Source organism: Aristolochia californica, unplaced genomic scaffold (assembly GCF_029961685.1).
Source record: "Aristolochia californica isolate CCGP_79_NKW_82.1479 unplaced genomic scaffold, dmAriCali1.0.hap1 SCAF_1, whole genome shotgun sequence".
NCBI classification, from domain to species: Eukaryota; Viridiplantae; Streptophyta; class Magnoliopsida; order Piperales; family Aristolochiaceae; genus Aristolochia; species Aristolochia californica.
The window spans coordinates 48,554,273-48,568,119 of record NW_027181770.1 but is presented as its reverse complement, the minus strand read 5'-3'; the positions used below and the strand labels follow the sequence as shown (position 1 = coordinate 48,568,119).

General features: G+C 36.0%; 1 protein-coding gene across 2 annotated transcripts; it reads right to left on the bottom strand.

The window, feature by feature from the left end:
* Window positions 1-372: 372 nt before the first annotated feature.
* LOC137949479 (heterogeneous nuclear ribonucleoprotein 1-like) lies at window positions 373-3,849 on the bottom strand. Of its 2 annotated transcripts, XR_011111861.1 has the most exons (3): window positions 3,440-3,849; window positions 1,235-2,472; window positions 373-697 (listed from the first exon to the last, which is right to left on the bottom strand). XR_011111861.1 is itself a non-coding variant. In XM_068795527.1 (2 exons), exons 1-2 carry the CDS (start codon window positions 3,659-3,661, stop codon window positions 1,342-1,344), a joined length of 1,353 nt encoding a protein of 450 aa, XP_068651628.1. In that variant the 5' UTR covers window positions 3,662-3,849; the 3' UTR covers window positions 994-1,341. The 2 variants fall into 2 exon arrangements, 1 of the variants encoding a protein (XP_068651628.1); XM_068795527.1 differs by lacking the exon at window positions 373-697 and having other exon boundaries at window positions 994-2,472.
* Between the last annotated feature and the right edge of the window lie 9,998 nt (window positions 3,850-13,847).

Sequence of the window (13,847 nt, the reverse complement as noted above, 5' to 3'; positions counted from 1 at the left end):
GTAAATGTGGTGTTGAACATCCATCAACCAAACCTTCAATCAAAACAAGCTAAAGAAGGGAGACTTCCCCCAAGGGAGACTGCTTCACCAAAATATCACCCTAGGAAGTCCTGATGACCTGGAATTGTAAGACAACCAACGGACTAACCTACCTGGCACTAATTAAGTAAATCATTCTTTAATAACATTACCTAAAAGGGACGCCACATTTACACTAGAGGTTGAAGACCTCAGCCATAGCTAGTAACTAATGACACAAGGCAATCAAAGACGCGAGTTGGAGTTAATTCTCAACTGCATTCAAAAAGCCCCGAGTTTTATGCTTATGGCTTTTCAGAAGGATCTCGCACAAACTCTGACAAAATCCTCAGATCAACTCTAAGGAAAAGAACTTTCCACAATAAAGTTGGCATTAAAATAAAATAAAAAAAACAACACAAACAGTATGACAGTAGGAAAAAAAAGCCAAATTGCAGCTGTCCACATACCAAATGGATCCAAACACATCAAATCAAATGGACTAAGGCACAACGAGCATTCTCATTCACCAGCTTCTCCCTCAATTCTCAACTTAGCGCGATCATAAGAGTGAATCAGTGTCCTCGATGCATTAACGTCCCTCACCCCATTAAAAACACTTTTTGAGATCGGCAAAGCAGCTGGAGACATCTGATTTCGACCTAAACCGCAGCATCTCCTGGACAAAATTACAGGAGGAAACAATTATGCCATTGACAAATATCTTAACTACTAATATGTTAATCCCTATCCTGTGATAACTTCATTCAACCAGGTGCCTACAGCTCCATCTTCATAACTATCGACACTACTAATTCGAATTTCTCTAGATTATAGCATAGCAGAAAGCTGGCGAGTATCAAAAACAACAGCCTACTCATGAAGTTTAGAAGTGGCATTGTAAGAATCTCTATGCAGCTGCCATGTTCAATACTACACCATAATCTGGTGTCAACTTCGCAACATCTGAACACATAAAGGCAAAAGATACTGTCTAATATAGTGTTACTCTAGCATAAACACTAGAGGCAAGAAAATTTCACCAGATATATCTAATCCAATCAAGCAAAGACAAACCAAATTTTGTAGCCAACTACAACTTATAGAAAGCAAATTCTAACAAGATGATGCGGTAGCCACTACTCTCAAAACTACTACTCATTATATACTTCAAAATAGCAAACACTGATAAATATTAGGGTTCAAGCAACCCAACCAGTCCCAAGAAAATCTGCTCCCATCTCCTTTACAGCCATTCCTTCCATGAGCAGCAGATGAGATGAGGCAGTAGTTCCCTTGAATAAGAATCTCGATTTTGATAGATTATTGCTGCTGGGCCTGCCTTGACTGATGACCACCATACCCACTACCATATCCAACCTGACCATTTCCCTGAGAAGACCCAAAACCTGCCCCTTGTGAAGTATCAGACCTCCAAACTGCATTAGTGTATCCTGAATTTCCATTAGCATCACCATATCCACCACCCATATAACCAGCCCCTCCACCTTGTTGCTCTCCACCAGTGCTGCTATTAGGGACACTAGAACCACGCCCACCAACCAGCCCATAACCAGTCTGGTTCCCATATGTTCCCTCATTACCTCCATAGCCACCATAACCATATCCAGGAGCTCCACTAGGTGATTGACCAGCAGGTGCAGAACCAGCCCCACCGCCACCAGCAGAGCCACCCCAGCCTGCCACAGCTCCATAGCCTGCACCAGCACCATAGCCAGTAGAGCCATAGCTTGAAGGGGCTTGAGTATTCCATGGACTTCTTGGAGCACCAGGTGGGCCACCAACATAACCTGCACTATGAGCATTTGGATTTCCATAGGCTCCCGGAGTGCCACTGTAGCCAGCATTTGTGCCACCGTAGCCACCTACACCATAACCATATCCAACACCATTACCTGCAGTACCATACCCATAACCAGGTGCTCCATAGCCAGAAGATCCATAAGCAGGATAGCCACCTCCAGCTGCCTGAGGCTGCATGTATCTGTTGCCATCCATTCTACCATCATAAGAATTGGTATTCACACCAGAACCACCATAACCTGGATAGGCCCCACCAGAACGACCCGTGCTTCCAGGATTAGCATCTTTAGGAAGAGCACGTTTAACTTCCACGAGTTTACCATTCAGTTCATGGAAAGTTTTGTGTAGAACTCTATCAACAGCATCCTCTGCATCAAATGAGATAAACCCAAACCCCCTAGGTCGCTGGGTGGTCTGATCATACATTATGACTACATCAGTTACAAGTCCATAATTCTCAAAATACTGGCGAAATCCTTCCTCATTTAAAGTAGGAGGAAGGCCCCCAACAAAAATCTTCTTGGTTTTAATATTGCCAGCTCCAGTGTAACTTCTCCCTGTATTAGAGTTGCTCCCAGGTCTAGAGGAGGTGTGCTGTTCCTCTCTCGACAAAGCCCTCTTAGCTTCCACCTGGGTAAAGAATAAGGGGTAATAAAGCTAAAAAGGGTAAAAACAGAAACCGGGACATCGGCAGATACAGGATATTCATTAGAAAAGAAAACACATGAGTAGGACGACAATATCGCATTGTGGAAGGAATAGAATTGGACAGAATATGTAAGAGGACCATGGAAGAGATATCCAAAACTATCCAATTTCTTCATAATTCAAATATATGAATGCATAAATGTGTGACACATTGTGGCCTGAAAATCACCAGCTTACATATTCACTCACTGCATAAGAACAAAAAAAAGGCATAGTAGAGGTACAATGCGAGGATCAAAAAAGAAAAAACAAATCTATACGACTACACAAATCCACCAAAATAACCAATTGAGCCAGGCAAGCCTAACTTCAAGTACATGCGAGACCATAATAATTACAGGATAAGTGACGACAATGTCCTTGTAAAACACAAAGCACACAATAGTAAAGATCCTACCATAACCACTCATCAATCTTAAAGTAAGTCAACATTTCGACAGCAACCATACAAAAATACGAGAAGTATTGCTTGTGCAGAACACATCGATAACTACCAATGGTAACGCAATAAACAGATACTAGAAATATTCAGAAAGCTAAAACAGAAATGCAGACAGCCCTAAACTTCAAACACTAAATGAAGTGCTAACCAAACAATGTAATCAGGGAAAACCGAAAGAATGAGAACAGACCCATTAACTTATACAGGTCCTTATTGAAAAACCCTAAACATTACAGCCCACCATAAGCATAATAACAGAGAGCAACCAAAGTAAGACATCAATCACATATTCGACATTTCCAACACGAGTCCATCAAAACACACTTGGGTAATAAATACAACAGAAAGAAAGAAAGAAAACTCCGAAACCACGATACCTGAAAGGCAAAACAATATTAGCCAGAAGCCACAAAACGCAAAAATATTTCATAATAACCATTTACTCACCATTCGGCCATCGATTGTATGTTTGTCCTGAAGAACCCTATCTAGAATCGAAGGATCTGCAAAAACCACAAACCCGAAACCCCTCGGCCTTCCTGTATTTTTATCCCTCATTATAACAGTCTGTAAGACTTCCCCATACTTACCAAAATACTCATTAAGCCTATCCTCTGATGTATCCCATGAAATCCCCCCAACGAAAAGCTTTCCTTGATCTGAATCCATGGGTGCTTGACCTACTTTATTTTCTTGGATATTTCTTTTGCCTTCTTCCTACAGTTCTCTTCTAAATTTCTACTTCCTCTGAGGAAGCAGAGACGAGAGCAGAGAGCTTGGGTGTGGGCGAGGGTTTGTGCCAAAGACGCCGCCTATGGCTGTAAGAAATATCTTTCCGTCGAATGTCGAAAAACAAGAAAAAGAAAAAAAAAGAAAAAAAAGGGCAGAGAAAAAGTAAATATGAAAGGGCACCTTTGAACGGATCAGATGAAACTCGGAGACGCTTTGGATGTTAAATAGTAATTGCAGAATAAAGGAGGGTGCAGATTTTCTGTAGGGTTAGATTGTCCTCCAAAGGACCGTACGATGAGATGATTATATCATCCAAGATTAGATCGATTTTTGTGACAAAAATATCCATTTACTCCATTCTATTGACGAGAATATCCTTTTACACGGTTCACAAAATTAAGTGTGTAAACGAAATAATCTAATTCTGTAAACTATTTGACTTATAGTTTATATATTGGTATATGGCGTTATCTGTATATAGAATTAGTTACTTTATTTATCATTTATTTACTTATTTATCAAATAGGAGATCGGGTATTTCAGTAAATAAAAATAAAAAAATTAAATATTTATAAAACCGTAAAGAACAAAAAGTCACATTATCATATAAACAAAAACTCAAGAAGAATGTCATTTTCATATACAAAAAAATCTTAAAAATATTAAAAATCATAAGAAAAAGGATTCAAGTGTCATTTTTCTGAGGATTATCCATTACTCTTTTAAGAATTTTGAGATATTTATTCTTAGACTTCTATGTATATGATAATATATTTTTATACTTTTTTATGATTTTATAAATTTATAAATCATTTTTTATTATTCTATATATTTAACTATTATTTTTTCTCCCATATAATAAGTAGATAAATAAACGGTATATAGAATAACTTATCCAATATATTAAAATATAGTGAATATAGATAGAATAATATGTGGAATAGTTTATTTTGTCATTTAGTAATCCTACTAGTTCTTCCACCGAGTCCTTAAATCATTAACTTAGGAACCAATTTAAACCTTGTTAAATTAAACTATATTTGCTTCCTTGGATTGCAAGTTAAACAAGTCAAGGAAGAAATTTACATAAGCACATTAAAAAATTATTGAAGAAATACAACAAAAAATAAGGTAGAAATGTCACAACTCTACTTAAGCTCATCGTCCCGAATGCATAACAATGAGATAGGAAAAGGTGTTGACTCCATTTTAAGGAGAGTAGACCTGATATTCAATGTATCATTTGTTTATGTGCTAGATTTTAACAAATCAAAAAGAGTTCCTATAATAGTAGTAAAATGAATATTTAGATACCAAAGCGGAACTATGGACACTTTGAATGATGACTTCTCTCTTGTAATATATTTGGATTCAATTTTTCAACTAATCTTGATGACAAATATAGTACCTTAGATACATGTCAATTCTTTGTAAAGTTCTTGGGATCACGATTTTCCAAAAAGCATAACTATATTACAATCTCCAATGATGAGTACATGTTAGCCTCCCATGTTGCAGTCAAGTCCTTTGGATGAAGCAAGTACTTTAGGGCACATCCAAAATTTTGATTCTATCCTCATTTATTGTGATAATACTTTTTCAATTAGTCTATAGCATAGCTTGACATATAAAACTCAAACATAATTTTCTTAGTGTTAAAAATAAAATTTATAAACAAATGATCAATAGGTAGATATTTTTTCCAAATCCCTTAAAAAATCTTCACAAAAATTAGAAGTCAACTAGGCTTGTCAGACATGCCATCCAGATAAGTTGAAACATTGTTTTTTGTTAAAACAATCTAAGCAGTTGGAAGTCATCCCAAACAATGGTTTATATGATATAACTAAAAATTGTTGTACTAAGAACTATAGAGGGTGTGGGTTGGGTTGTAAAAACTAGCAAGAATGGCTATAGGGAAGGCAACCTCTTTGGGTATTTTAGTCAAATCCTAAGTTAGAAAGTCATGGTATGATAGGAGTCTATCATTCTTAAGAATCCTAGTTAGTGTTGAAGTCTAGGATATAGAGTAATATCCTAGATGATGTTGAATTTTTCTAATAGGATAAGGTCAAGTTCTAGTCTAGAAAATCTATAGTCCTTAAGAGTCCTAGCTATAGTGAAGTTTTCTTTTAATGTAATTGCAATATTATAAATAGAAAGAGCATGGCTAAGGGGAGGACGTTTCTTAAGCTTTTTCCTATTTTTTATTGCTTTTTTATCTCTCTCTTCTCTTTATCTCTTATCTCTTCACTCTCTTCTCAACCTCCTCACTTTTTCTTTCTCCCAGCTCTCTCAACCTCACTTTTCAACCTTGTTGAATTTCTTGAAAAGAGAAATACTTCATTAACTTGTTTTAATTTGAATACAATGAGCCTCTATTTATAATAGAGGAGACAAGTAGATTCTGATTTAATTAAACTACCCTCGTCCAAATCGCTCCTAAAGTCAAACATTAAAAGATAACTCTTAGAACAATTAACCATTGAACTTAAATAGAGAAAACTAACATAACTAAAACACATTTAACTAAGACTTTTCTTAGACTTCATTATATTAGTTTTGCCTTTGTGAAAGTTCTTATTGTGAGAGTCGTGTAAAACTCTTCCATACCTGCTCTTGAACACTCCTCATCAAGCAGGAGTTTATAACTTCATCTTGCAAGGAAAAGTTTGTTGGTTTTTAATCTTATTTTGCTCAAAAAAATTGTTTATATATGTAAAAACTTCATTTTTTATTCTCCCCCTTTCTTAAATATTTTGGTCTTATAAAAATTACCACAACATGTGGAACAAAATACCTCTTTCTTGTACATAAGGTATACATAAGGTAAGATCAAAGGACATATACATATTAGTTGATGGTGGTCACAGACACAAATTTGTATGTAGCAGTGTTGCAAAAAACACAAGGCTTCAACTCTTTCAAATTTTAGATTTTCTCTTTCAAAGTAGTGAATATTTTCATATGGTCCAAGGATCCCTTATTATAGCTAATCTTTTTTAATCTCCCCATTAAAGGGGTTGACATGGTGTTAGGCATGTAATGGTTGCACACCTCGGGTGAGGTTATATGGGACTTTAGTAAGATGACAATGCAATTTTTTAATGATACTAAATGGATTTAGTGATAGGATGTTATAGATAGTAAGTTTCACACTTAGTGGTTGGTCTTTCGACAGAATTGGACACCTTGGGAGGACAAGGCCACAAGGAGAGAAAACTCTCCCACCTTGGTTGCATGGATTGCTAACCATGTTCCATGATGTTTTTTTGAAAAACCAAAAGGACTGCCACCAAGGAGACTTCATGACCACTAGATTCGAGTCCAACCCAATGACCTAAAGATACCCTCATGTTTAGAAAATTGAGATAGAAAAATTGGTCAAGGAGATACTTCAAGAAGGAATAATCAGACAAATAGTAGTCCCTACTCTTTCGTTGTCTTGCTAGTCAAAACAAAGATGGACCATGGGGGTTTTGTGTAGACTACAAACCCTTAATGATATCACTATCAAAGATAAGTACCCCATATCCATTATTGATAATTTACTTGATGAATTATGTGATCCTTTGATTTTTCTAAGCTTGACCTTCACTCACGTTACCATCAAATCCAAGTAATTGATGTTGATATTGAGAAGACCACATTGAGAACACATGATGGATATTATGAGTTTCTTATGATGCCCTTTGGATTGACTAATGCTCTAGCTTCCTTCCAATGCTTGATGAATAATGTCTTTTGCCCTACTTAAGAATATTGATACTTGTCTTCTTTTATGACATACTAGTCTATAGCAAGAGTTATGAGGATCATCTAGATCACTAGCATGAGGTGTTAACAATATTCAAAGTTCACCATTTCCATGTCAAATTATGAAAGTGCTCATTTGCTTCACATAAGGTACATTATATAAGGTGTGTAGTTTCCAAAGAAGGGTTGACAATCAAGGTTGATGTTGAAACTTTGGATTCCATGATGTATAATCACAATAGAAGAGGATTAAAGGGTGAGAAGAATAATAAGAGTTGTGGAGAGACAATTTTAGGAGGAGAAGATGAAGAGTAACGAATTTGGAGAAAAGAGGAAGAAAATTAGGGTAATGGACTTGTCCAAACCCTCCCCCTTAAGTTGTATTTATGGATATCAAAAGTAATAATATTACAAGAATACCCTTCACTCTAATAAGAGTGAATAAAAGACATAAATAATAAACTAATTATATCAGTGCCATCTTTATGAGATAACTCTTTATTTACCATCATGCCACCACTGTGTGGGCTTGTGGGCCTTTTCTTTGGTATGTGGGCTTAATTCCATCTTCCACACCTGAACTTGTGGCCTTCCTTAGTCATGTGGGTTTGGGCCTATCTTCCAACACTCTCTCAAGCTAGGGGTGAGCGAACATTATAAACACCCAACTTGCTGAAAATAGTGCATAGGATCTTCTCATATAAAATGGCAATCCACCATATCTTCCAACACTCCCCCTCAAGCTGGTAGTCTCTTTGTTCTTTTCCAAGAGACCCAAATGGCATAATATAAGAGAGAGTAAAGTCACTCCTAGCCATAAGACATTGCTCCATACTCTAGTCAAACTCTCATAGTCAAAAAAACTTTCCGCTCAATTTCATATGCAGAAAAGTAGTCGTATTGTGGGGCACAAAGTCTACCAACTTTCTTAGGGTAGCTTAAAAAAAACACCTCTTGGGTGAAAAATAGACTTGATTCACGTTGGATATTAGGCACACTGATATCCTCTGTAGGTAGTGGGTCTATAGGCATTGCTTAAAAGTGTAGTAATAAGCTCCTCTATCACGGTGTCCCTAGACAGGGTGCTAACTCTCAAATGGTATGAGTAAAATGCCAAACAAGGGAGGGGGGGAGGAGGGGAGGGGTGGCGTGAGCCACCATGTTAATATTCTGGGGCCACCACGTGCTTTCTTCTTCATCAGAATAACCAATGTTGACAATAATCAACAACCGAGAAGTCCTTCTTCAATAGTAATGTCTCAATCAGAGAGACAATAACAACCACTTAAAATGGACATGAGACCAAATAACACATATCAAATAGGTAGTTATATATCAAGAGATAATCAATAGTTAGTAAAAGTCCTTAAGAGCTATAAGGGCACATAAGATAATTTGCAGCAAGTCCATCCTTGAATACGGAAGTTATGCACCAAGTAATAAACAGAGGATAATCCAACGTAATAATCCATGGTGATAATCAAGTCAGAGTCAAACCGGTAGCAAATAGTAGATAATAGCTTTGATAGTGAGTGTGTGAGTCAAGCCAAGTAATAGATTGCCAATAATAAGTTGAACCAAGTGTTGTTTGGTAATCAATAAATCAAACAATCTCCAATGTGCTCATCCTTCATACTTCTCCTTCTATTCTCCCCCTCAACCTGGGAGATAATGTCAATGATCCCAGCTTGAAGTCAACAAATATTTTGCAAGCTCAAGTGCTATTCAACCTCTTGTAAGATCAAGTAAAAGAAGGCTAATATCTATTGGAAGATAGGGCTCAAGCCCACACGACCAAGGAAGACCCACATATCTAAGAGTATTATAAGATGGGACAAACGACCAAAGCAGGCCCACAAGATGGGCCCAAGCCCATACGAAATAGGACACACAATGATTACTATGAGCTGGCATCCTTATCACATCACTTGGAAGATCAAGAAGGACTCAAGAAAGTATCTTTATCTAATGGTCTCGTCCTAGAAGAGTTTTAGTTTGAGTTAGGTTTGTCTTTTATCTATATTGATTTATTTAATTATGCTTGGACTTATCTTTAAGTGTTAGAGTTTGGGTGTAATTGGGACAAAAGTAGTTTTATTGTAATTGAACTCTACTACCTTCCTCTATTATAAATAAAGGTTCATGTACATTGATTACAACAAGTCAATGAAGTATTTTTCTTTTCCATAAATTCAACATGGTATCAAAGCAGGTTCTGTGAGTTGACGTGTCAACCCACAGAGGTAATGTGATCCTTTTCTCTAAACCCTAAACCCTATGTCTAGGTTCGTAGTTATTTTTTTCAGTCCCTACACCCGTAGATTTCTTTGCGTTTTTACCTCTATAAGGAGTTTTCCATATTGTAAATTATATATTGACGGAAAGATATTTGAGTCTACTTTCCAAAGAAAAAATATTTTTTCCAATCGGAGCTATATAAAGAGATATATAGATATTTGAATGAGCGAAGTTCAGATTGCAAAAAGGTTCGAGCAGCAGCAACAATCTTCAGATTTTGAGGAATTTTTTTCTATCAAGAACTAGAATTTATATGGAGAAATATAATTTATATGGAGAAATATATATCAAAAGAAATATCTGTAAGTATATTCTTTTACCTATTCAACCAATTTTTTATCTGAGTTATCTACAAAGATAAATCGATATTTGAAGCAGAAAAGGTCAGACTGAAAAAGAGGTTCGAGCGGTAGTAGAAAGCTTCAACTTCCGAAGTATTTTATTCTATCAATAAAGAGACTTTATATGGAGAATTATATATCAAAATAAATATATGTAAGTATATTTTCTTATATATTCAACCAATTCTTTGTATGATTTTTATTTAAGTAGATATTGATCTTGGAAGAGTCAATGGCATGCTGGAAAAAAAGAGGAACAATGCTTAGTTCGGCTAGATAACAGAGACTGAAATCTATCAGATTATTTATCTTTTGATAACTATATTTTATGAAAATAAGTTATACTTGGATGAAAGATAATTCTAGATTCATAAGGATAAAATTTCATGTCAATCTGATCTATATTTAAAGATATATTCGCATTGGAAGAATCAAAGGTCATGCTGGTATTTTGTTGCATTGAAAAATTCAAATTTATGCCCATTGTTTTGCGTCACTTTTTGAGTTGATATATGAGGAAAATATCTCACTTCTCCTTGGTTTGAAGGCTTATTTATACATCTCTGTTATATGGTCTTATTGCTACATCTGTGATATTTGGTTCAAATTGGGATCACTGCCATTACCTCCCAACTTGAGGGGGAGAAGTAGAAGAAGTACAAGAAAGAGGTAATTTATTCCATTTGTTGTGGATGAGTTTATGTGACCAAAATATTCAAGAAAATGGGAGCACAAAAGATGAAGCTTCTGCATCTAAGAAAAATATTTATATCGAATTATGATTATTTCATGGGTTCTTCTACAAGGTTTATTATTTTGGTTCGTGTTATATGTGTTGGAAGATGGTCATGTTATATTCAGCTACAACTATTATGTCTCTTTAGTGACATTATTATTGAAGAAGAGGTGGCCTCATATCATCATTTATTTTACCCTGTCAAAAATATCAAAATTATTTGTGGTTGGGAGTCCATGATGGGGGAACTTCATCCCCATAAAAAAAATCAAGATTATTTGTGGTTGGGAGTCTATGATGGAGGAACTTCATCCCTGTCAAAAATATCAAAATTATTTGTGGTTGGGAGTCCACGACGAGGGAGCTTCATCCCCGTAAAAAATATCAAAATTATTTGTGGTTGGAAGTCCATGATGGAGGAACTTCATCCCCGTAAAAAATATCAAAATTATTTGTGGTTGGAAGTCCATGACGGAGGAACTTATTACTGCCTCTATGTTATACTCCCCTGAATTGGCCAGCTGGGTCTCAAGGAATAGAGCACCAGCATAGACCGGCCTGTTAGGAGCGGAAGACATACGTACTTAACCCAGGACCATAACATCACACCCCACCCGCCCGAGCCGACGACCACGGCGGCATTAACACAGCAACGCGACCGGGTCAGGGGTCACGCCAGGGGCTTGCGGTCCACCTGCGCACGCGGCCGCTGGGACTCGAAGTCAGGACGTAGCGCCTGCTCTGATACCAAATGTTAAGCACCTAGCCAATACTACCCAAAAGACCGGCCTGTTAGGAGCGGAAGACATAGGTACTTAACCCAGGACCATAACAAGGGGGAGTGTTGGAAGATTGGAGGACTGCCATTTTATACAAAAAGATCCTATACATCATTTGCAGCAAGCTGGGAGTTCTTGAAGTTCTCTCACCCCCAGCTTAAGGGGGAGTGTTAGAAGATAGGGCTCAAACCCACACGACCAAGGAAGGCCCACATATCTAAGAGTATTATAAGTTGGGCCAAACAACCAAAGCAGGCCCACAAGATGGGCCCAAGCCCATAAGAAGTAGGACCCACAATGATTACCATGAACTGACATTCTTATCATATCAGTTGGAAGATCAAGAAAGGCACAAGAAAGTATCTTTATCTAATGGTCTCATTCTAGAAGAGTTTTAGTTTGAGTTAGGTTTGTCTTTTATCTATATTGAGTTATTTAATTATGCTAGGACTTATCTTTGAGTGTTAGAGTTTGTGTGTAATTGGGACATTTATATTTTTATTTTAATTGGACTCTACTACCTTCCTCTATTATAAATAGAGATTCATGTACACTGATTACAACAAGTCAATGAAGTATTTCTCTTTTCCATAAATTCAACAGTATCAACAACTTCACTAGCTCAATCTTTTCATGCCTTGTTTTTTTAGGCAAGGATACCAAATCAATTTTTTTGTAATCTTTCAAAATACCAAAAAAATTTCACAAAATTCATGGCTCAAAAAATCTCCTAAATAAGGTAGTTTCCTCCTTCAATTGGTGCCAACCTAGCAATCAAATGAGACACCTTTCCTTCCCTTTTTTTCTTGAAATCTTTAGGCAAGGCAATCTTTGACAAATAAATCAAGGAAAGTTTATGAAAATAAAATGACCTTCTAATGATTCCTTCCAGATATTGTTAGTTAATAAAAAGAAAATTTTGAAGGATAGATCATGAGATATTTTCCTGATATTGTTGATCAATAATAGTAACTCAAAAAGTTAAGCAAAAAAATTGGCTTAAATCAGGATCTTCTCATGCGACAGTATACTAGTATGCCCTTTGATTATTCCAATATGAACATCTCATTAAATATAGATCTGATTGACATAAAAAGTTATCCTTATAAAACTATACTTAAATACCTTTCAAAAAAGTATAGCATCTCTTCATAAAATATACTTATTTTGAGATAAATAATCTGATATATTTTGGACTCTATAATCTGGCCAAACTGAGTACTCTTTCTTCTTTGGCTAGTAGACCATTGACTCTTCCGAGATTGATATATCCATATAAAAAAATCATAATTATAATTGGTTTAATATTTAAAAAAATATACTTACATATCTTTCTTTTGATATATAATTCTCCATATAAAGTCTCGATCTTGATGGCATAAAAGAGCTTGAAAGTTGAACTTTTTTACTATTGCACAAAACTTTTCTGCTGTTTGATCTTTGCTACTTTTGACGGTGATTTATATTTATAAAAAAAATTATTTAAATGATTCATTTTGATTTTGAAATTAGACTCAAATATCTTTCTAACAATATATAATCTTCTATATGAAACATTGGGTACAAGAGTTAAAAATCCCATGCAAAACATGAATTGGGAAAGAAGACTAAAGGAAAAACGAGAAACTACTCTTTTTTCTTATTCTTATTCTTTTTCTTTTTCTGTTTCTTTTTCTTCTTCTTCTTTCTCCCTTTCTTCTCCATCTTCTTCTCCATTTCCATCTCAGATCATTGCTTGCTCTAATACCATGTTAAAACTTAGTAGTCCATGATGTATAATCACAATAGAAGAGAATTAAGGGGTGAAAAGAAGAATAAGAGTTATGGAGAGACAGTTTTAGGAGACGAGTGTAGAATTTAGGACTCCTTCATAATGTTCTTGAGCCAAAGAGCTCAACAAGAGAAGAAGAGAGAAAGGACAGAGAGTTTAGAGATCAACTTCCAAGAGAAGGGAGAGGACAATTTGGACGAATTTGAGAAGAGAGGAGAGAACTTAATCCTCTACCTCTTAGCCAAGAGCCTCTATTTATAGTTTTTTATGATGCCCTTAGGGCTACAACATTACAAGAGAAAACACATAAATAGATAAGTAAGTACATCTTCATGGCATCTTTATGAGAGTCTTCTTATTTACGAATATGCCACCTCTTGGACGTGTGAGCTTGAGCCCACCTTCTAACACTTCCCCTCAAGTTGAGGAGAAAAGACATCAT